The sequence below is a fragment of the Sabethes cyaneus genome, chromosome 2 (assembly GCF_943734655.1).
Source record: "Sabethes cyaneus chromosome 2, idSabCyanKW18_F2, whole genome shotgun sequence".
Classification (NCBI taxonomy): Eukaryota; Metazoa; Arthropoda; class Insecta; order Diptera; family Culicidae; genus Sabethes; species Sabethes cyaneus.
In genome coordinates, this window is record NC_071354.1 from 175324472 (window position 1) to 175349764 (window position 25293).

Sequence of the window (25293 nt, forward strand, 5' to 3'; positions counted from 1 at the left end):
ATCAGTCGAAAAACATGAAACCGATCCAAAGGCTGCAAGACCAGTATTAAAAACTAATTAACTCCGTAGTTCGAATTAAGAAATGTCACTAATGTAGTTATGTTTGAATGTTCATAACATTGACAAATGGATTCCTATTTTCCGGATATAACAGAATCAATTAACTATTATTTGGATGGCAATTTGGCCAAGCTTCTTAATATTTGGCTGATTTGTTCTGCACAGTAGAATAATGTGTGTCGATTCGATATGACGGCACCGCACGATCTCTTTTAGCCTCACAAAACTACCGTAGACGAGTGCGATTTCTTTAACAAATCCCTATTCAATGTTCACGCAAACTCGAAGCTGACGTAGATGTCACCTCTACGTCTGAGCGAAAGGCTCACAGCATACTGCAAACAAGGTATAATGCCAAAAATCTTATTGCCTATCATGCTTGCAATTTGGTTTTTTCTTTCGAGCTTACGAACAGTGATTAAGTGGTAGTGATTCAGAGACTCTTAATGACCCAACGCACAGCTCAGAACTGTGCAGTGCAAAGAGTGCTTGGTAATCTGTTTACAAATCACAAGTTATTATTACTGAAGGACAACCATCGTACGAACTCTTCTCAGACTGAGCTGAGTGATATCAACTTGTGCAATAAATAACTGAATAAATGAGTGATATCAACTTGTGCAATAAATAACTGAATAAATAGCAAAATCAGTCGACAGTACTTTTTGTTTTACGGCTAGCATCAAAAAATTATCTCAAATGAGACAAAAATGTATCATAAGATCTCTTTATTTGTAGCTTTTAAGATACTGTTGAAACGAAATAATCTCTTTTCCTGCTGTTGCATGCGAATCAATGCTAAAATAATATAATAATATGAATTTATAAAATACGGATGCAATAAACCGGAAATATATTTTTTGCTATTACAAATAACATTTGAGCTTCACACTTATAGTTAAACGTAAGGTGTCAGAGGACAGAGGTATCTATGAAATACTAGCAGGTAGTGTAATACTGTCCGGTACATTTTAACCCTCTAACGGGTAAGGCCGTCTGAAGACGGCCTTCGCTTTTGGAGCTCCAGAGCCGCATACGAAATTTGTTTTAAATTGACAATATGCAAAATGTGTTCAGAACAGATTTCTTGACATTTTGATATTAATATCACAACATTCTGACTATGCATTCAAAAGTTATCATTTTTCAAAAACAAAAATTCCGAAAAATTTCGAAAATAATTAATGCACGAATATTTCCTTTTTTACTTTTGATGAAAAAGCACATCTACAACGAAATGATTGACCTTAAAATTTTTCTATGAGTAAATTTCATGCTTTATATCAATTTTGCAATGTATTTGAATTGAAAAAATATCAGGGTAGAGCGGTAGACATGAAAAACGAAAAAGAGAAATTGGACTTTTTCTAACCTAGCGCTCCACCAGGTAATTATTTTTGCATGATAATTAGAACTTAAGGTTCTTTTGAGTGTACTTTCATGATAAAACAGTCTTTAGCTTGATCGCATCGTTTTTACGATGTTGCCCGTTAGAGGGTTAACTGCTCAGCACGGCTTCAGGCATCGTCGATCCGTCTGCACTAATTTGCTGGAGTTTGTTTCGACGTGTAGGGGGAAGTCCCCCAGTACCGGACACCTAAGGATTTTGACATATATAAAACCAACGCTTAGTATTACTTCAGTTTTTATTAACTGGAAGAGTAATTTAGAAGACTATTTTCGAATAAAAATAGGTTACACGTACTTGCATCACTAATGAACCATTTTAGAAGCCAAAAATGAGAAATCGATAAAAATCATTACTTAAAAATTGTGTCTCCCCGTACCGGACAATTAATAGAAATCATAAAATAAACCAGTTCAGGGTTAATAGTTCTGTACAATAGATGTAAAAATGTTTAAAATCTCTTATTGCTTGCATACTTGTTGACTAAAGATGTTTGAAAAATTGCTTTGCATAAAAGTCAATGGTTTTTACGCACTACAACGTAGTCCTTCTGTTTTCTTCGGAAAATTGATCATCAACTGGCTTCCTTGTTTTTTTTTCATATTTAAGATAACCGGTTCGGTATAAGTGATGTTTTATTTCTTCTTAATCCCTTTTTTGCAAAATCTTCATTTCATTTCTGTCCGGCATTGCGAGACGGCTCAGTGTCCGGTACTGGGTGACGGGAATCACTGAATAGAATTTATATTTTTTAACGAATTTAATAAATTTGTGGAAAAATGAACCATGGAACTTATAAAATATTCAATGAAAGATATTTTATACATGAAAACGACATTTTATGCGACCTAATAATTACGTAAATTATTACGTTGAATATATGCGTATCGACTGTGAAAGTATATATACGGGCAGAAACAAATTTTAAGCAAAATAATAGAAAACATTTGGTTAAATGCACCATATTAGCTGGACGCCATTTGCAAACTACGCGGACAATTTAATGAAAGATTCACACATGACAACAAAACACAGGTCTTTTTCTTGATAAAGGTGAAATAAAATCACCGAAACGTCGGAGTATTAGAAGCAAAACATTGTTTTAGCTGCTATCAAACGACTGAAAAGCCGAAAAACCATCAAAAAAAAAAGTAAATTACTACGTTACAAAAAAAACAAGTCGATGTCATCTATGCTGATCTGAAAGCGGCTTTTGATAGAATTTACCATGGAATACTTTTGCGGAAACTGGCTCGGTTTGGTTCTTCTCAACCAGAGCCCGGCATCGTTCATACATGAAGTGACTTGCTTCATTTGTTGAACAGCACGTTTCAAGCAAGCTTCAGTTGAAGTTGGTGGCTGTTTCAATTGACGATGGCAAAAGGTCAGGCACGATTTGTCGACATTGACTATAGTTAACTTTAATATGCGTTGCTTTATAGGAAATGATTAATGATACTAAAATTCAATTCATTTTCATTCAAAGTTGCTGGCCTTCTTCTGAATATTTGATAGAAAAGTACAAATGAAAAGTTGAAACCGATAGTCATGATGAAGTGAAACCCGTTTCGCTGACGCTGGCTGAAACCAGTTTGAAACTGAAGCGGTGCTGCTTCTGTTGAAACCGAAGCTTCACTGCTTATGCTTATCGAGTGACACTATGCAATTGAAGGTGACTTTGGCGGGCCCTGTTCTCAACAAATGAATGCGGTTCCTCGATGTTTACCAATAAATTTGAAGTACCTCAAGGTAGCAACATGGGGCATTTGCTTCTTCTGTTGTTCTTCAACAACGTTGCGGTACTGGTGGAATCCGGCAGCAAGTTGGTGTGCGCTGCTGATTTAAAACTATATGCTGCGATTAGTGATGAAGAAGACTGCCATCGATTACAATGTTTACTGAAATTATTTGCCGATAGATGTAGACAGAACTGGCTCATTGTGAGCATAGAAAAATCTGAAGTTATTAGTTTCCACTGAATCAAAAATCCAATCCGCTTCAATTACACAATTGAATTACGAATTTGCACAGTTCCTGGGTGTCTTGCTGGATGCAAAATTAACATTTAATTTTTACCGTGAGTTTCTTATTCGCTAAGGCATCTCGACAGCTTGGGTGTATCTCTAAAATTGGACGAGATTTCAGGGATGTCCATTGTTTAAGATCCTTGTATTGCGCGCTAGTTCGTCCACTGCTGGAGAACTGTAATGTGGTTTGCTTTTCCAAGCAGATTACTTGGAATGTACGCATCGAACGTGTGCAAAGAAAAATTGTCCGACTGCCTTTGCGACATCTTCGTTTCCACCTTATGCTAACCGATGCCGTTCAATTGACCTGGACCATAAGCATCAGGCGATATTTTTTGCCATACTAATCAATGGTGAACTCGACTCCTACAAAGTTCATTTCATCGCACGGCAATTAAATACAACGAATGTTATCCGGAATATCTCCGGGAAATTGAAGCCAAATTTGGTCAATATATTTATTCATTACGTCCCAATATAATTTGATTATTTTTACTACTTCCAGGTAACGGATAAGCATTACCATACGCAGTAAATCAACTGTTTATTGGCATTTCTAGCATTTTTTACTGCATGTTGCTGTATATTGGCTTGTTAAATGTAGTGGTTGAAAATTGGCATGCAAAAGTCTGTTCTAAATTTTCTTGTCAGCAATCAGCTGCAAATAAGCATTGCCAGTACTGCAGAAAATTTAACAAGTAAAGTAGCCGTATATTGACTTGCATTTCAATAGTATTGAGCAATAGCAAATGCTTATTACTTACCTGGGTACGGGCAACGGGATTCTTACTGGGAAATACGCCTGTAAATTTTTGATTAGGCAATCCTTGATAATTTCCAATTGTTTACCAGTTCGTTATCATTCCATACCAATCCCAAGTAACAAATCTAAAGCCGCTTAGGTTTATTTGAATTTTATAAAGGTAATATTGGGGTATGAATCATTGATACCTCTAGTTTTATTATGGTATTGCGCAAAAGCCAAGATGGTACAAGTCAAAAATTATTTAGAACAACTTTATTTGCTTTATTAACATATTTGTCATGGTTTTATAGGTCGTTGACCTTATCAGCTCTCTTGAGTACCTGACCATCAATGTTGTACTTGAACAATATTGGGCTGACAGTTCGGTGGAATGTCATAACCTCACACTTTGCCATGCTTACGATGAGCCGATTCTTACGACACCAGTTAACGAAAATATCCAGAAGTTTTTGCAAATTAAAGCAGCCTTCGATGGACCGAATAGCGAGAAATAATTTTAAATCGTCCGCTTACATTATATTTACATCTATCGCCCAAAAGTAAGGTTACGTCGTTGAAGTACAACGAGAAGAGCAAAGGGTCCAGGTTACTGCCCTGAGATACACCCGATTTGTTGACGAATGCGGAGGAAAAACATGAGTTTTCGATCGCTTAAGTAGGAACGCAACCACTCGACGAAATGTTGCGATGCACCGAGCCGGAAAAGTTTCCGTAAAAGTATTCGATTAAATTAAATAACTGGTTTTAAAAAACAAAATTTTGATGACGCGTGAATTTTAGTCACTTATTATTCCGATATGTTCGATAAAATTTAATGCGCTTATGCTGCACAGCTGCGGAAACTACTGAAAATTTATGATATATTCTTGCGGATATTTTTTTACCACTTGAGCTTATGGCCTGACTCTACAAGGGGATTAAAAACCTTCTGAAAAGTGGGTCTCTTGGTCGGAAGAAAGTTTTATTGCGGTCATCAGAAGGTTCTAATGGAGCTCATAGTTTTATTAGCGGTATTATGAAATAGGTCATGAAAACCACTAGAGGAACGTAATAAAACTTAAATTACTGCATGGGAATACTCGTTAGTGTTGAATGTGTTTTACCTTCACTACACCGCGTGTACTAGTAATACCATTACGGTTTCTATTAGCCAGCATCTATTGCGTTTTCAAGGTCACGCTGTGTTCCAGTGCCGTTCTTCTTGGAAAGTAACCAACTATGCTCATCCAAGTTGCTCTAGCAAGGTTTGCAATCTTGTATCAAACTTAGTTCTTGGGATTAAAAAACAGGATAATTGAATAATAACGAAAATTCCATTTCAAAACCAGTACTTCGATATCCCATAGTTGACCGATTTTGGTACTACCGCTTCGATCAAGAACAGTAATGTCAAAATCATGAAAGTTGCGATCAATATTGGAAGTAAGCTAGGCCTCATAAAGAGAAACTTGTCACCCTGCGCTTTATTGTAACTGAAATCCTAGACTAGCTGTATGTCCTATCTGCTGCCAATTAAGGCAGATTACCTTTACCGGATGGACATTGGAATCGACCAATTCCAAAGCCCAACAGGTTCTTGGTTGACAGACTAGGGGTGCTGATCATACCGTCAATCTGCACTACGCGAGTAGAATGCGAAGTATATGCAATATTTTCGCGTAAAGAGCTAACAAACAGTTATTTCATTTGCTTGCTTGAGAAAAGAGACGGAATTTTTTAGCACATTGGGTCGGAGGAGAAATTTGCAAAAGTGTTTCATTTTTTACCGGAAAAGCGCAACTCATAATCCAGCCGATCCGTCCGAGTAAAGCTTGACTCTTACGGCTGACTCATCACAGGGGTTTTTTTCGCAGGGTTTTGTCAACGGACGGTCGGGACAGGAAATAAAAGAGGGGTAATGCTAGATATTTCCATTGGATCAGATAGAAAGATAGCCGTATTTGACATAGAAAACAACCAATCATGCTACGCTAACTAGCACAATAATAGAAAAATTAATACTAACAAATAAAACACATTCAACACTAACGAGTATTCTCATGCAGTTACGTTCCTCTAGTGGTTTTCATGACCTATTTCATAAAACCCCTAATAAAACTATAGCTCCACTAGAACCTTCTGATGTCCGCGATAAAACTTCCTTCCGACCAAGAGACCCACTTTTCAGAATCTATTTAATAAACTCTAATTAATTTGAAGACAGAGAACACAGAGACAGAGCGACAGAGAAAACATGAAGAACGAAGACTATCAAACGGTCAATCAAGTAATTGAAACACTAGTTCAAGCCGCAGTAACCCATTGTTGCCACGAGTTTGTTCGTTGTTGAGTCCATCATCGCTATTTCGAGTTTCTTGAATGTCACCCACTTATTGGGGCTTAGGACCAAGTGAAGGGTCTAACCACCTATCTTATCGTGCACTACTAAATCTAGTACCAACCATATTCGAGGCGAACATCACTGTCCCGCCCATTATACGCTTCCTGCTTTAGCCACTTTAGCTTTGTCCTGTACTCTAACAGCTGGCTGCAAAGTCTGTCGTATAAAAACAGAAGGTCAAATTTCGATAACGGAATGTAGCACTTAGGCTTTGTTTTTGCTTTACATGATGCGCTTTAATACGGGTTTGCCAGACCTTAGGGTCTTGTGGAATTCAAGTTAGTACGACTTCCGACAAGAATAAGCCTACCATCTCAAACTAGTCCCCGTCGATTAGAACACTATTAACTACGCGAGCTCTAATGCACTCGGGTACTCCTAAATTATTTCATAACAATTAAACGTGTAACAGTCGAAGTCTCGAGCGTGTTTAAACGGACTTGATAATACGCCCAATATCCTCACACAGAACTGTACACCATCCATCGTGACCTTAATCAGTCTTGTCAGCTTCTCGGGAAGGCCGTTTTCGTTCACTATTTTCCATAGCTCTTCATGGTTGACGTTATCATATGCGGCCTTAAAATCGTTGAATAGGTGGTACGTAGTGACGACAACACAAAACTTTATTGGGCTGCCGATCGCCTGTTCCCAAACCAGTTTGATGACTTCCTACAAAACTATAGTATTTGCTGGCGGCGATAGACGGCGAAAAAAAGTGCTATATAGGTGTCATTTGGAATAGTGGTCGCTGCGTAGTTCTTACATCCCAACTTGTCGCCTTTTTTGTATATCATAACGTGCCCGCTTCTTCCATTCTTCTGGTAGCTATGTCGTTTCCCAGATCCTGGCTAAACCAGTTTTCAGCTTGTGAATGTTTTGCGGCGTCATAATAGTCGGTTTTCTAGCAGTACCTGAATTCCGTTTGATTTAAAAGTGCTTAAGGGGTTATACACAGTTTAGGCATAAAAAGTCGAATTTTCTAGAGAAAACCTTTTAACTAATTAAAGGGAAAATTTATGCACAGGTTACGGAAACTCTCAACCTAATAATTTTATTTGTAAAAATAGTTATTGAAACATATGCTATAGTTAATCTCCTAGAACACTTCTAAAACAAGGCGTCTTGCGGTGAGCATGCTATCTATGGACTGAATCATCATAAATCAAAAAACGAAAAATAAATCGCTTATATAATGTATTATCTTGTAATTGAACGAAAAATTTAGTGAAATAATTTTTGATAGAATCACGGCTTCTTAAACAAAGAAAATTTATTTACAAAGAATTAGGGAAACAGGTATATTAAGTTGTAAAATTGATGTAATTTTTCCATTAAGATCTCTCTAAATAAATTTTTTATATACTAGAGAACCAATTTGACAAATAAACTATTCAATATGTTGCGCATTCACCCAAAAATAACATGGTCACTTTACACTTAAGTACAGTAAAGCGTTTACGCGCATAATTAGATACGATGATCACATGTAATCGAGTAGAAATTTTTAATTTATTTAAGTGTACGCGTGGGACAAGGTACCAAACATATATGTTTGCTACCTTGTCCCACGCGTACACTTCCCGAGCAGGAGCGAAGAGCAAAATAATATCAAAATGTGTTATTGGAAATCTAATAACTAACATCAAAATTTGGTCTTGTTTTGGCTGACATAGTTGGTAAAATAACAAAGAATAATATCAAAATGTTACTCCTTTAAAGCCAAAAGGATAACTACTTGTGTTATTTGAATAACATATTTTAGTATTATTAAGGAATTGAATAACAAATGCAGTAGTACATGAGATATTAAAAAATCTTTTTATAAAGTATTTAAAATCTAAAATCGCTTTAATCAATAAAAAAAATTGTAGGATATATATCGAATATCATTTTAAGGCCAAAATAAGATATGATAACAAAATGTGTTATGAATATATCTCCATATCTATTCAATAACAAAATATACCATTATAACATAGTTTGATATTGTTTTTATATTATTTTGCTCTTCGCTCCTGCTCGGGATGGTTTTTGATTGAAAACAAACTATTTCAAAACGAAACAGGCTGCCGTGCCAAAAACCGCAAACTCATGAACCCATCAACAACCCCATGCATTCCTCATTAGGAGCACCATCCTGGAGCATGTGTACAGTTTTCCATAGCCGTCATGGTGCATAAATCTTTTCGCACATCGTCACGGCGCCATCTCCCAGTAGAAATAAACATGACAGAGCAGCGCGCCGCATTTCATCGGTAATCCTCCTGCTCCTGGACGGGCTACTTCCCGCCTATATCTGAGTAACCGGTGCGGTACAAGAAACACATCTATTTAAACATCACTCGAGTCTGGAGCCGTTCCACGTAGCTGAGCCGATGACGTACCCATCTTCTCACGCCATAACGTGCGACATCATAGTTTGACTAATTAGTAACTCACTCTTCAACAGACTAGTACGAAACAAAAATTTCTGCTATGTTTGCGTTCTTTAATGTGTTATGCTAGCATTATGTTATTCGCTACTTCGAAATCCGCCGTGTTTATTTTGATGCCACCAACAGCAATATAAAGTGTGGTTTTAATCGCATTAACTTTAGTAGCAACACCAAACCGCGTCCGCTTTGTTATGAGACAAACATTGTGCTGTAAAAAAATATGATTCTCGGTTCGTGCGTTGAAACTGAATGCGAAAGTGAAAACTACAACCCGTGGATAGAACAATTCAACACCGCCAACGTGGAAACTCGCGACGCGAGGAAACAAACATAATTTTCCACTCTGTCTCCCTGTTTCACGAACAACGACTGTCGATGCGGTCACGGTTAATGCTGAGAAACAGACAAAATGAAATAGTTCGCTTCGGAAAAATATTCATCTCGAAATCGTAATAAATCATCTGTATTTCAAATGAAATACCCAAACGGTAAATAGAGTCGGCCTATAACATAAATTTCATAGTATTTACCTGACAATAATAATTTGAGAAGAATCCTTTTATGCCCAGAATTTCACTTTCAACGGTGTATGATTTTGTCTGTGATAATTTATTCGAGATAAATTAGCGTTAAAGACCTGAAACCAGCAAAGAGATTGTTATTAATAAATGATACGACGTGCAAAGTCGCTATCAATTTTGCACAACATCTTTCTTATTGTTATGACAGATTACTTGTAATGTGAAATAGATTACGTCGTATGTGTAGAAGAGCTCAACCAGTTTAAAAGGAATTTTCTAACTAACGCGCGGCATTAGACGATTGTATGGCATTTATGACGTGTAAGTAGATAACGTCCACAACTGTTTTCATCTCTGGCAACAGCGAAACCATTGGACTATTTTTATATTTTAATGTAAGTAGTCTACGTCTGACCTCTACCATTTGTGTTCGTTCTATTTACGAATACATCACCGGTAGTCTATTTGCCCATCAATTATCTTCACTTTAAAGCGAACGTAAGCAATTTTAGATAATTACAACGCAGACCAAAGCGAACCGAGCAGGGAAGTAAGAAGTGCAAGGATAAGGTTTTATTTTCGAATTCTAGAGAACGATACCGAACCATGGTTGGTCACTTGCTTCTGTGTTTTACTAGTGAAACAATCTTTTCATTTCGGTAGTAGTATACAAGTCTGTTAGAACATTATCCGATCATATTTCTTAAATAAAGCTAAAGCTTGAGTCATTTACCATCCGAATGCAAAAAAACGAATCTAGGTATCTCGGAACGAATACTCAAATTGAAGATAATTTCTTGCACTTTGAAGGAAAAATAACGCAAAAATTATTCCTATTTGGTTTGAATGATATCCCGAGTTTTTCTTCGAACACCGCTCATATTTTGGACTCCGTATTGGCTAACCTGAGAAGCCATTTTGTTCCACCATCTCGGTTCCCGAGCAACTTTTCCGCAACTTCTGTTTGACATTGCCCAATATTTTTCAATTGGGCGGAATTGAAGGCAGTTGGTTGGATTGATGTCCTTTTCGAAGAAATCCACCCCGTTAGCGTCGTAACTGTTTTGTGTTAGAAGTTATAAACATAGTTTCTTCGGCAAAGTTGTAAACAATGTAAAATCAAGTAACTTTGCAGAAGAAATAAAATTTCTATCTCTGCCGAGGGCAGAACTATAGAGCATTTTGTTTAAAAATCCTTTAAAAATTAGTTTTTCATACTTTGCCTTCGTTAGTTGAATTATACTTCTGTAGAAGGTTTGAACTAGTCACATTGATTAGAAATACTAGCATAAATGCAGTACATACAGTGAGTTTTGAATTTTTCGTTGATTTATGCAAAAATCGATTTAAGAATAATTTTGTATTCAACATTATTATATTTTAAGCTCGGTTAATGCTAGTATTACTACCTTCTACAGAAGCCACCAGACAAAATACGATACGTGGTTCTGTATGACGTTCTATTGTTATATCTTAGAAATGATGTTAACTATGTTATTTTATGTTGTAGAACTCCTTGAGAAAGATGTTAAATACATCGAAACGTCGGGCATAGAATAAATAAGTGTCGTTTTGCGTTGCCGTTTAACTGTCCTGCCGAAAACATAAAGTTTGTTTTACTTCTCCATATCTTCACGAGCCTATGGGATGAAATGTGGTAAGTGGATTTATGAAATCAGTACTTTACCTTAAAGCTTAGGTCGAGTACTTTAAACTGGTATAGGTGCGCTTGCCCTCAACCACCCGTATGAGAGTACGGCAAGCATATGTTTTATGTGTTTCGCGTTTGGCTATAGGCTTTAACCACAACCACTTTTTTGTTTGAGTAGATAAAGACATGGTTTCTTCGACAAAGTTGTAGAAAATATTGAGGCAAACAACTTTGCTACAGAGATGACATTTCTATCTCTATCGAGTGCAGAGCTATAGAGCATTTTCTTGGGAAATTCTTCGAAGATTAGATTTTCATGCTTAGCCTATGTTGGTAGAATTTTATTTCTGCAGTAAAGTTGCTTGTTTTTCCATTGTTTACAATTTTGCCGAAGAAACTATGTCTATATTTCCAAACACAAAAGTTATTTCTTTTATTTTTATTTTAGTAAGCGATGACTACTTTTTGACACATTTAAATTAGGGCGGTATTCCTACAAACAAAAGTTTTGAAGATACTGTAGGTATGGCAAGAATAAAAGCAAAGAACGGTAGAAAAAAAATCCACTTTGCGTCTTTTAGAACCACTGCCCACTGTCCACGCCTACTGATGTCTCTCTGGACGACTTTTCCCCATCCTTATGGGCAGAAATACAACGTACGTGGGCTGATTATAATCGAGTTCGAGTCACACACTGGCTCACGTACGAACATGTTTTTTGCACCGTCGGCAGCTCCACTCTACGACCGCGACCGCGTATAAAGGCCTCCTAAAACCTCGGCCTTCATCTTTCTGTAGCTCTTTGGCCTAAACAGATGCCTAAACTGCCAATTCGCGTAATGTCCTGACATTTCAAGTACCAAGTGTCGAATAACTATTGTCTTTTATCATTTGCCTGGATCCGTATCGACGATTCTCTTGTGTATGCTGCCTTACAAGCACTACGCTCCCTATCCTCGCGATGGGTTCGCCATCATAGATAAAGCGAGACACAGAATTCCGTAAGACAGCCGGCCTCTTCGAGTAGTCGCTGTTATATGCCGCCCCTTGCTGAGGAAGGTGTTTACTTACTTAGTTGGCCTTACGACTTATGACAAGACCTATGTTACATAGTTCCCCCATGTACCCATGTACCCCTCTTCATTTTGTTCCTACCGAATTCGATGCAAAAACCATTTTTGCAGAAGAGTTGTCGGGTATTCTAGCAACAAGTCTTGCCCAACGAATCCGTCCAGCATTACCACTTTCTGAATACTGCGTACGCCGTAGAGACGCGCGAGCTCTTGGTTCATTCTTCACCTCCATACACCGTTCTCTTGCACGCTGCCAAAGATGGTTCTTAGCATCCCGTTAGAAAACTCCGAGTGATCGTAGGTCATTTACTAGCAATGTCCACGTATCATGGCCGTAACTGGTCTAAGGAGCGTTTTGTACAACGTGCACTATAATGTACAAGGGCTCAGATTGTTCAACAGCAAGTGTTTGTGGAGTCCGTAGTAGGCCCGACTTCCGCTGATAATACATCTTTTAATCTCACGGCTGACATTGTTGTCCTCTGTTGCCAGTGAGCAACACGAGCAGGTATACGAACTCGTCGACTACCTCAAACTCATCCCCGTCGATAACCACGGTACTGCTTAAGCGGGCCCTGTCGCGCTCGGTCCCGCCCACCAACATATACTTCGTTTCAGATGTATTTATCTTCAACCCAATCTTCCCTGATTCTCGTTTTAGTCTGGTGTACTGATCTTCAACCGCCTCAAATATTCTGCCGACAGCACCCACGTCGTCAGCAAAGCAGATAAATTGACTGTATTTATTGAAAATCGTGCCCCGCATTTCGATCGCCGCTTGTCTAGAACACCTTCAAGCGCTATGTTGAATAGCAGGCAGGAACGATCATCTCCTTGTTGAAGTCCCCTGCGAGATTCGAATGGGTTCGACAATCACCCGATATTCTCACACAGCACTGAATCCCATCCATCGTAGCCATGATAAGTCTAGCTTACGCGGAAAGCCGTTTTCGTCCAGAATTTTCTATAACTCTTGTCAGTTTACACTATCATATGCGGCTTTGTAATCAATGAACAGCTGCGTTGTAGACCGACCCACCAAGAATTCGGCCTGACAACTTCCCACGAATCTATTGGCTATTGGCGACAATCGATGGAAGATGACATGGGAAAGCACTTGTAGGCGGCATTCAGGATAGTGATCGCTCGGTAGTTCTCACAATCCAGCTAATCACCTTGTCCAGCTAATCCTTGTAGATAGGGCAGATAACACTATCTTTCCAATCCTCCGGTAGTCGTTCCGTATACCAAATCTTGACAATCAACAGCTGGCCAGCTTGTCCGGGCCCATTTCAATAAGTCCCGCTCCGATGTCATCCTTTCCTGCTGCTTTGTTGTTCTTCAGCCACTAGATGGCTTTTTTAACCTCTCTTATCGATGGGGATGGCACATCTCCGTTGCTTGTTGCTTGCTTGCTAAGGAAGGTAAGGTAAGGTGAAAACAGACGCTCGGGTTGGCGTAGCTATTTAACATTACATTTAACATTTAACTGTCAGGACGAACACGAGTGCCCACTTCCCTATCCCAAGACAACCCTAGTATTGATACCAAGTCCACTACAAAATCCCGTATCGATACCCGGAAAATTGAACTAATATTTATGGTAGCCATTTCGCAGATATAATTCCTGTGAAAAACACCTGAGTAATTAATTTTTTATAACGGCAGTGTTTTTGCAATCGACGGAGGGAACGGTAGAAGAAAGTAATGATGATTTCTTCAGCAAGTTTCAGTTTGCGTTGATAGTGTCTCTAGGGCGAGACAAGGCGTCAAGGGTAAAGGGCGAAAGCTTAGGTAAGGGAGGGTCATTGAAGCAGCACTCATTAAGTATGTGTACCGTTCCAATTTACCCAAGCTGGAGGATCCGCTGATTGAGCCAAGTTATAATGGGAACCAATTATATTATTTGATTCGAACTCAACTTGTCCTCCCAGGTTTTATGGAAATAATGAGCGATCTAGGTCCGAATATAAAAAGCAATAGAAGCATTGATAAACTGATAGTGGCAATTTCTTTCTATTTTTCATTGACTCTATTGCAGCCAGCCCAAGCAACAATTTGAGTTTTATTGCACACTTATGATGGTATTTGTGACCAATTTTGGTCATGAAAACCATCATAAAAGGTTAAAAAAACACTCATTGTTACGTGGGAGGTTTTACTTTTCGTGTTCTTGGTGAAGAGTAAATACACTTGAAAAGAGAAAATTTGGACGAACTGAACAGTTTTTGATATTAGATTAAAAATGTTGGCTTAGTGAAGGTTGGGATAAGAACAGAAACTCGATCGGAGATTGGGAGTTGTGGGTTCGTGACCTTCGCTAAGCTGGCTGTTAGAGCAGTGGACAATTACTATCGCTTCTGGGCTTAAAAACTAAGATCAAAGTGTAAAGTGTAGAGGACAATTACGGGGCAAGTGCAACGATTCTGATATAAATAGAAATTTTGTGTTTAAGTGTTTCACGTGGAGACATTCAATATAATATCAAATATCAATTTTAGGCTTAAAGCAGAGTACAGAAAATAGACAATGCCAAAACAAGGAAAAATTAATTGTTTTATTCCATCATATTATACATGATTTTTATCAAAAGTTGCTAGATTCAATCAATTCTTTTTCTCTGCTGCAACATGGATACAGATGATAAAAACTATGTTAAATTCCAAGCACATCTGAAATTGAACAGCGAAAGGTAAAACAGTCAGCAGTAATTGGATGACGTTATCTGTCGCTCTGATCAAAAACTGATCAGTACTGAGTGCCCATTAATGTCATGCAATATGTATATTTTTATTCAACACTTTTTCACTCGAACAAAAAGCCAATAAAACCAACGGCAAACGGGTATCAAATAATACACATTTTGATGGTTACATTTTTACACTAGGCCCCTGGCTTAGCTTCAATAATATATAAAAATTTTATTACCCGCGTACACCACCTACCTAGCTACTGGGGATAGCAAATTTTCACGCGCTCAACAGGCACGGTTCGCGTGTGCAAGAGGGTTTTCAGTTTGTTTTCAAATTACTAAACACGTAACATTTTGCACGCCATTATGTCGGGTCTTTGATCCGGTCGGATAGTTAAACACGACTGACGCCGGAGGCGGTATGTGTTTATGTTTGCCCTAATCCAACATGATTTGTAAACATTTTTAGCATCGGTATATTATCACAAACTATCCCTGTACTAATAGATAATTCATGGAGCTCCTAATTTTAGTCATCATCCACTGCCAATGACAACTTCTGAATCGAAATGGGCAATAGAGCTTTAAACATACCACCACTGCTAGTCGTGAAATGGAATGTGATATAAAAAATTGCATTTTGCCTTTCTCTTTAAGAACGAACTAGGTATGTTTCGCTCTAAAAGTTACAACAATGAGAAACTACATATTTTGATTGTTGGAAGTAGGTCCTAGTGTCCGATTAGTGCTTCAGACTATTATGTAAAAATTCTACTGATCACATAGAATTTATTTAGTAACATATTAGAAAAAATGTCTGTGAGAACACTCTGATTGGTGCTTAGCTAAATTTAAGCGGTAACACTATATTACTCTATTATGATACCTCCTATTCATATCGACTTTAGAAGAAATATCAACTAAAGCCGCAATTTAATAATATTTTTGTTAGATTGTTCTGGTCGGGATCACAGAAGTGTTATACTATTTGGTTCGAAGGTTGTCGTACGAAAGAATATAAATATTCCTAGTAACGTAAAGTGATTGTTCGTTTGCGACGAAAAATTGTTTCACACAGCTGCTCTGACGTTATATATATTATCACCCACATTTTACAAAAATAAAAAATACACCATTTTAAAGGTCGAGCACCTGTCTGTCGAATGTTTACACCTCAGTTCCCGCAATATGTATCACATTAGTAATAACATGTCACCGTTACGTATGCGGCACCGTTGGACCCGAGCAGCAACGCCAATGCTTCCCATTAATTAATGAATGATTTCATCTCGTTTTGCTTCTATTTTACCTCCGCAGATTTCACGGACGGCTTGTACCGGCCAAACTTATGGCCGACAGAAACACCAAAACCCCAGCAACCCAAACCGGAACCGTATTTCGTGACGTCAGCCTCGAAAAACGCGACCGTGCGTCAAGGTGATCCAGTGTTCCTCAGCTGCACGGTGGAAAATCTCGGTTCCTATACGGTGTCCTGGATCCGGCACAATGATCTGCACATATTGACCGTGGATCGGTACACATATACGGCCGATCAGCGCTTTCAGGCGTTGCATAACAACGAAACGGCCGAATGGATCCTGAATATTAAGTGGACCGAACGGAAAGACACCGGCATTTACGAGTGCCAAGTGTCAACACTGCCGGTCAAGAGTCTGCCGCTCTATTTGATTGTACTGGGTGAGTACCGAGCTTTGATTGTTAAAATAGCACTTGGGTTTCGCGAAAGGGAATGGACGCCTAACTGTAATTCACTATCCGCATAATGTAACCTAAACGTTGGTTTAGGCTTACGTACACGTTTATCGATAAATTGTCATAATAACGATACACCTATGCTATGTTCTTGCATTTGCATGGCAATGATGTGCTATTTATTCGGTTGCACTATGCTAAAGAAAAACAGTATGCGAAGAGATCTGATTGGTTCTTATTAAATCCTACTCAGCTAAAAATTTATTGCTGTAACCTGAGAAAATATTTCATTTTTGTACAGGAAAACAAGAAATCAAAAAATTTGAACCTTGCATCCCAAGAGATTGCTGATTGGCAATGATCTGTTTGACCTCAGCGGAGATTCAAACTTCTAGGCCACCCAAAACATTTTTATGTGTAGCAAAATCCATTCATAAACTAATCAAAATGTAGGAAATGAAAGGTTACAATACAATAATTTTAATAAATGCAAGATTCCACAATTTTAGTTTGTTGGGTTAATCATACCTAAAACCCCAGTCAGCATTTTTATATGCATAATTAGATTGCAAATAAGAGCTACGTACTGATATGTATTCAAGAAAAGTGTATTCGATGCACAAAAGCCGCTTATCTGTACCATTTTGGAGGCGATATACGCACTGAGGAATAATTTTGAACGATACACTTATATAGGTATTTCAATACGATAAGATCCGATTAAGCGCGACCAACAGCATGCAGTTATACGAATTTGTGCTGAAAATTGTATATTTGTCAGTTACTAGCATTATAAACGATAGAATATCAACTTGTGCGCGCTTTATTAGGCTTTATTTACGAATCTGAATTTGTTAAGAGATATTTCAGCATCAGCATCTTTGGCTCGAGCAGCACGTTCCTCACAATCATGTGGAAGATTTGTGCCTGAAGATATTTACGATATTTACGATATTTACGATAGTTTTCGTACATTGATATACAAGTTGGTGCTGGCTGGGAGCTGGGACCACACTCACTGCGGCACAATAAAATTAACCAAATGATTCTTGAAAAATACGTTTCTTTCACTACAAAATAATTGAGAACATAATTTGGTATTTTTATTAGAAAAAATATTCGTAAAACTATATTTGTAGCTCATAAAAGTAATTTCAAATTACTCAATCAATTTCCATTCAAAAACATTGTAGGCTTATTGTCTACCGCAAATATTGTTATTACGAATGGTTCGTATTTTGTACGAGAGCATATTCGTAGCACATCGTGCACGGTGCATTTGATACACGGTTGTTGGGCGGCATGGTTATCGACGAGAACGGGTTGTATGTACAAGAAAATAGACTCGTGCAATTATGACCTCCTTGCTATGCAGTAATCGTGGTTCTATGGTTTATGACGTCGCCCGTTCGTGCCGAAATATGACAAACAAGTTCAACTTCGATTCCCGATCATGTCAATTTTTTTCGAAGAAAAAAGAGATTTGATTATTTTCCGATAGGTGTCGGTACTATGTTACTTTCATCGTGAGCTTTTTCGTACATTTGCATAATACACGAATCATTTTTTAAAATACATTGATTAGTAAGAATATAGCTTTGTTTACATGCATGAAACATTCAGGACCGATTTTACGAATCTACTTCGTGGTAGGAAACAAAAGAATTCGTAAAGCAAACGTTCGTTTTCGTACTATGAATCATGCTTTATTCTTAATATACCGAGTCAAATCACAGCTGCAAAGCAAAAATTGTTTTTCACCGTTAATTTCTTTTTCTGTAACTCCACTTAACGGGTCTGCCTTGAAGTCGTCGGCCTCTGTCGGGTTCTCTCCTGAATATTGCTTTCGCTGGCCTCTCATCCGGCATGTTTGCTACGTGGCCAGCCCATCTATCTACATCTTTGCATACTTGATATATTTCATGATTCATGCGCCTGCACCACACTCCTTCTAATATGCCGCCAAGACCTCTTCGGTCGCTCTCTTTCAACGTCCACGCTTGTGGCTTACCACCGGGAGAATTTACATCTTAAAGAGCGCGAGTTTCGTATAGAATAACAGGCTACGTGACCACAGCCGTAACTTCTCTCAACCGCTTTAAAGTAACAAGCCCAATGTCTCACCCGCTATTCTGACGCTTGATTTTGAACCATCAAGGGTGGCACGTAAGCACGTAGCCTAATCAGTTTTGTTGGAAAACCATCTTCAAACATAATCCGCCACAGCTTATTTCGTTTAACTGAATCGTACGCCGCCTTAAGTATATAAACAAATGGTGAGTCGGCAAACGGAATACCTGGAATTTATCGACAATTTGTCGTAAGGTGAACATATGGTCCGTCGAGGAGTCTCCCTCTCGAAAATCACACTGGTATTAGCCATCGAAGATTTCCTGCAAAAGCCACAGTTGCTGCGTTTGACTCAATGGCGTTTTGGTGAAGTCTCTTTTCGGCAGCTCTAGTATCTCGGTATCTCTCTCTGCTCTGGCGTGCCACAGTTGCAGCCAACATGTGAGCTCTGGTATGATATATGATTCTTCTCATTAGTCACTCGCTGGCACTCTGCGTCGAACCACTCACTGGAAGTGGTTGCAGCAGTAGTACCCAACATTTCTCGCACTGTAGTACTGATCGCATCCTGGATTTGCTTCCCCTACTAGGTTGTCTCCAACTTCCATCAGTTTTCTGCGGGCAAATGCCCGGTGGGCCCCAGTAAAAATTTCGTCGTTACACAAAATGAGATTTTCCAAAATTTTTATTCCAGTTAAACTCTTTCTACGACTCACGAATCTTCAATTGCTGGGGCCCCATGCTTTATGAAATCAACCGATTTGATGATTGAAAATTCAGCTTCAATTGGGACTGTTGGGGCCTGGAACTTTAAACCAAAATTTCTATTTCAATTAAACTTTTTCTATGACTTACGAACGCTCGATTGCTGGGGCCCCATGATCCATGAAATCATGGAAGTAGAGCTGTTGGGGTCCAAGCTCCGAAAATATTACCAGCTTCAATTCTGAGTATTTAAAAGTAGAATTAGTATTTTATCTGCAGTCATTTGATTACTCATAAATATTGAACTGTCGACTCCACACTTAGTTTACTTCAGCGGCGACGGTCCGTTATCGATCCTGCGCCGAATGCGTTATGGTCCTCCAGTACTCAATCCTGGGCTACCTTTCTTCAAACCCTTCGAACACCAACTGAACGTGCATCATCCTCGATAGCGCACATCTATGTCTACTCCGAAGTCTACGGCCTCTTCTTGATTCTCTGCTTAAAATAATTTTGGCTACTCTTTCGTCGAGCATATCGCATATTTGCATTCAACAGCATATTTGCATTCAGCATAACGGCATATTGGCATTCTTAATACAGATCGCGGTTCATGCGTCTGTGCTACACTCCATTTTGCATTTGGCAAAATTTTACGCTAAAACCCCAAGCATTCGATCAGCTTCTTTTAGCGTCCATGATTCATGTCCGTAAAGGGCCACCGAGAGGATTAGTGTTCTCTAGAGCGTCAGTTTTATGCGAATTTGCAAGCTACGGGACTTCAGCTACCAAATGTAATACCTGCGTTAAGGCCAATTCGCAGCTGCAATTATTAGTCGTTTTATTTTGCGACTTACATCGTTGTCACGAGGATACCAAAATATATTCAGTTCCTCTTCGGCACCAGCACAATTTGGATTTCCACATCATGTACTTCGTTTTGGCGGTGTTAATGGTAAATCCCAATTTCTCAATAAATGACCTGAAGGGGTCTTTCCCTGCTCTACTTTTGATCTCGGTGATATCGACGTCATCTGCAAAATCAAAAAGCACGTGAGGTCTCATCTGCTATTCTGACTCATAATTTTTACTCATCCAGCGTTACATGAATCAACGTAACTAGTTCTGTGGGAAAACCATGTCCTAGCGTTAACTGTCACAGCTCATTTCGTTTGACTGAATCATATGCCGCCTTGAAATCCATAAAAATATGATGAGTCTGCAAGTTGTACTCCCGGAACTCGTCAGTTACTAGACGCAGTGTAAATATCTGATCCATCGTGAGGCGACCCTCATGAAAACCAACTTGATACTCAGCTAACGGACTCAGTATAAAACACAGGATAGGGAGAACACCTTATAGGCAAAATTGAGCAATCAATGTCCGTCTTTAAAATTATGGGAAATGAGGCCAGTCAACCACCCCTCCGATATTTATTTTCCTCCCATATTCTGTTCCTGACAATGAGGTGCCGAATTGTTTCGTACAGCTGCTCGCTCTCCGCTTTTAGAAGTTCAGCCAGGATACCATCCTTTACAGCAACCTTACCGTTTTTCAGCTCACTGATTGCTCTTTTGGCCTCCTCCTGTGTTGATGGCTCCACAGTTTTACCGTCGCTCAAAATTCTTATCCTGTACCTGCTGATCTTCGTGTTTACTTCTCTATTAAACAGCGTCTGGAAATACTCTTCCACCTGGCTGCTACTGTCGTTTTGTCAGTAAGCAGGTTGCCAGCACTATCATTGCACATCATAGACATGGCAAAATTCTTGCACCTGGCCGTTTTGTAGAAACTCCGTGTGTCGTTACTGGCGAACCTCTCCTCTGGACTGGCGAGAACGTGCTCTTCGTACTGGCGTTTTTAGACGGTGGGTTCTTTTTCCACAGCTCTACCAGGACGAACTAAAAAGATTCGCGCTGAGTCTCGGGCATTCCTCACATTGGAATCGTGTGAAGAAATTCTGCAGAGGATTCGCACAGAATACCTTGCTTATAGAAGCAGGATTCTTATAGGAGAATCCAAGAGTTTAATTCCAAGGATAGCTATAACTCGGCACGGGAATCACCTGCACTATGAACTGTTCTGTTCTGACGTGTAGACGCAGTAAGCTACTCATATATATTGAACTGTTGACATCCTATCATTTATAAAATCAGCTTAACTATTTGATACTTGCAATTTTGCATGTCATTAACCCTATAACTTAAAATCCGCAGAAATATAAAAGGGTGATAGAGGAGGAAAACGTTATCAGAATGTGGAAAGTCCTCTTCCGGGTTCGCTGAAGGACGGTCAGTAAAGAATCAAATATTCACGCTGCGGCAGATCCCCCAAAAAGTCTATGAATACAGAATTCAACGCACAATTATTTCATTGATTTCAAAGTTGCGTATGATACCATCGACCGTAAAATCATGGCCATTCTAACCTCGCAGGGGACTTTATCAACGTTATGGTCCCTCATGTGGGCTGTTGAACATGCCGTTACAGGATGTGATGAAACGAGCAACACACAGGCACAATCTTCAGCAAATCCAGTTAGTTCGTCTGCTTTGCCAATGAAATGGATATTGTCGATAGAACAACATCTGTGATGGTGGCTGAACAAATCAAAACTCAAAGTAACGAAGATTGGGTTGAAGAAAAATGCGTCCAAACTAAAGTACCGTGAACCGCTAATATGACGCACACGCAAAAAATCTGGTAACTCGGTCCTAATAACGACTGAGTTTGTTTTGTTTCAAGCATCGAGCCGCTATGCTGCCCGATCTCCCGATACTCAACACTCGACAGTGCCGGAGTGAGTGCCTTTTGTGTTAATTTACTATCATGCGAATATTGCAAACTGGAGCCCCTAATCTCAAAGGCCCGGTGGGCCCTTTGGCTCCCAGTCTGCCCCTGCCCTTCTTTATCGACAGACTTCGCAGCCGGTTATTAGAGCCTAGGAAAACTACGGGGCTAGTGTTAACTTTGTAGCAACACCGCCCAGTCGAGATTCGAACCTACAACGACTAGCTTGTTAGATCAGCATCGTACCCCTGAGCTAATTGGGCGCGTCCTCGATTTGATTTGAATACGTGAGACAACCGGGCGCGAATCTTACTTACTACAAGAAAGTGGACCGAGTCGACGATTGGTTCTCGGAAGGACCGCATGTCTGAGACATCCGAAAAGTGCCGACCCGAAGCCAGAACGTGGTCGATCTAAGAGCAGGCCTCTCCATTAGGGGTTTTCCAGGTATGCTTTCATATGTTCAGTCATGCAAAATGGGTAGACATTTGCATTTTACAGATAAGAAGCCGTTTCTTCAACTACAACATCTTAAACGTGCATTGTTCACACGAAACTAAACCCGACGACGAGAAGGAAATTTTCTATGTGCAGCTGAAGGTAACGTAGGACAGCTATTCGTCACGGGGTATCAAAATAGTGATCGGGGATATGAATGCGCAGATCGTTAGGGAAGCAATGTACAGGGTGTTCAGTAAGTTCGAATACAACTTTTCATCATTGTGTAAGAGCGGATCATGTGCATTCTGTGTATTGGTATTGGTGTCAGCTTTAGCCTTAAGGCTTGTTCGTGACAAAATTTGGACACCCCTAAACACACACAGCTTCGGAAATACATTAACAATGAGTGAAATATATTGCATATTTTTTTTGGTTTGTCTGTTCTTTCTGAAAATATAACACTTGTTTATATTACAAGCGCTCGGCGTAAAATGGCGTCGACAGAAGAGCAGGTGCGAAAAGCAATTGTGTGCGGTCGCAATGAAAATCCGGATCTCTCGTTAAGAAAACTTGCCAAAAAGCTTGGATTTCCCCCAAGCACAAAGATGACGATGTACAAAACGCTAATCAGACCGGTAGTCCTCGACGGACTTGAGACTGTAACTATGCTTACGGAAGACATGCGTGCACAGGTATTGCGAACTATTTTTGGCAGAAAAGCCGACTTGCGTGTGTCGAGATGCTCAACGAATTGGCGACGAGTAGCCCCTGACCGAGTACAGTGGAGAGGAATTCTTGACACGACAAGAACCATCCTGGCTCTATGCTGTTAGCCCTACTAGCACAGTTTATTATAAAGTAATTGTGGCAACTGATTAAGAGCCAATTTCAATCACAAATAAACTTCTTCAGCTTAAAGTGCAAAAAGTGTGCTGCTTGGAAGGGTTAAATAAACCCAAGCCTCGTGTAGCCCACTAGTCCGGCTGCAGCGAAGTTGACTAGACTCAGATTATTGTCGTTTGTAGTAGAATAGAAGCCTTCTTTACCAGTAACGGGTCGAAACAACGCTTCCGAATTGTGACATTTGTATCCCCGAGGAATATCTTTGTGTCATGTCCTTGTCCTAGTCCCTCGCTAATTTTGGTAAAATATTTTTTTATCACCGAAATCGACCTTAACAAAGTGTCGCTCGTCATAAATGAAACACACAGTCACCAGATTGGTTAATATAAAATATTGAAAACAAATTGTAAATTGATGCACATGAAAGTTTTGTATTCACGGGTCACGGCTACTTATGGATACCACAGAAAATTTTAATACCGTAAGAACGGGGAAGATTGGTGAAGGAAGGTAATAACTACCATGCGTCGCCTCTATTTCTTCAAAGACATACCACCATAATCCAGCACCTAGAAAACGAAGACGTCAGTAGACCAGAAAATACTTTCGCATGTTTTCAACTAACCGCTTGATGGCCGATGTTCGCGTGTACGTTAGACCCCCGGCACAGGCTTGCGATATTATTATCATCCTTTAAATTTCGTTTCCAACAGTGTGTACCTACTAATATAAATTAACTGTTACGTCAGTGCCACGGCGAGGGTATAAAATAAATCCTCTTCCACTGGCACCTTAATTATTGTGTTAAAACGAAGAGAATGTTCGCTCTATAATTGTTTACGTTCAAAATAATGCTGTTTAGTATGGGATTCGAATAACCCAGGCTTCAACTGTGCAACTGAAGCCACCCGGTTTAATGAATAACTAACTTGGCATCTTATTTGCATGATTGTTTATTTTCACATATGCAAGAGAAAATATTTCCCACCGCGGCAATGTAAATTTCGGCAGTATTTATTTTGCCAGGGTATGTATGTAGGCACGGTGAACCTTTGGCAACGACATTCAGTGACGCATCGTGACGCTCTCATGGCATGCTTCAGCAACCGCCCAACCAACCGACACAGGGCGGGGCAGCCGTTCCATAACGGCTTTGTTTAGGTTTTCCTTAGACCGAGTTACTGCCTGCCTGTCGCATACACAAGCATCTGAAAATGTTCTCCTGAGTGGATAATTTGTGCATACGTATGAATCTCTAAGACGGAATAGTTTTGATTGAAAAGATACAGCTTGTTTTATTCGATCGTATAGGACAAGCGTATTTTGGCAGTATCTTGGCTTGGCTGTATACAGTTTTAATTACATTCCGCAGAAACTCGCATATGTTAGCTTGATATTAAATTTTCAAGTAGGTTGTTGTGCTAATTTATTGCTCTGTTACCGTTTTGTTGCGATTGCACTTCGTTGGAGGTTAACTATTAAACTGCAACTACAAACGACGTCGAACATTCTACCGTGTAAAAAATACTTGAGTATGTGTTCTTTATTTTATTGGTATGAATTCACCCTCATTAGACTTATCAAGGCATTAATCAGCACGGAAACTAAATCCTCTGCATCTTAGGTCTACTGAATAAATCAAAATTAATAACTGTAAACCATCTCATTTCAGTCACGATACGCTATGCAAAATTCATTTCGGCACCTGCAACAT

General features: G+C 39.3%; 1 protein-coding gene across 1 annotated transcript in view; it reads left to right on the plus strand.

Moving 5' to 3' along the window:
• Nucleotides 1-25293, plus strand: part of LOC128736377 (uncharacterized) — a 53452-nt gene that overhangs the window by 19644 nt on the left and 8515 nt on the right. The window contains exons 2-3 of the mRNA XM_053830852.1: nucleotides 13993-14118; nucleotides 16334-16714. Coding sequence (XP_053686827.1) covers nucleotides 13993-14118; nucleotides 16334-16714 — 507 coding nt within the window. The remainder of the gene's footprint in view (nucleotides 1-13992; nucleotides 14119-16333; nucleotides 16715-25293) is intronic.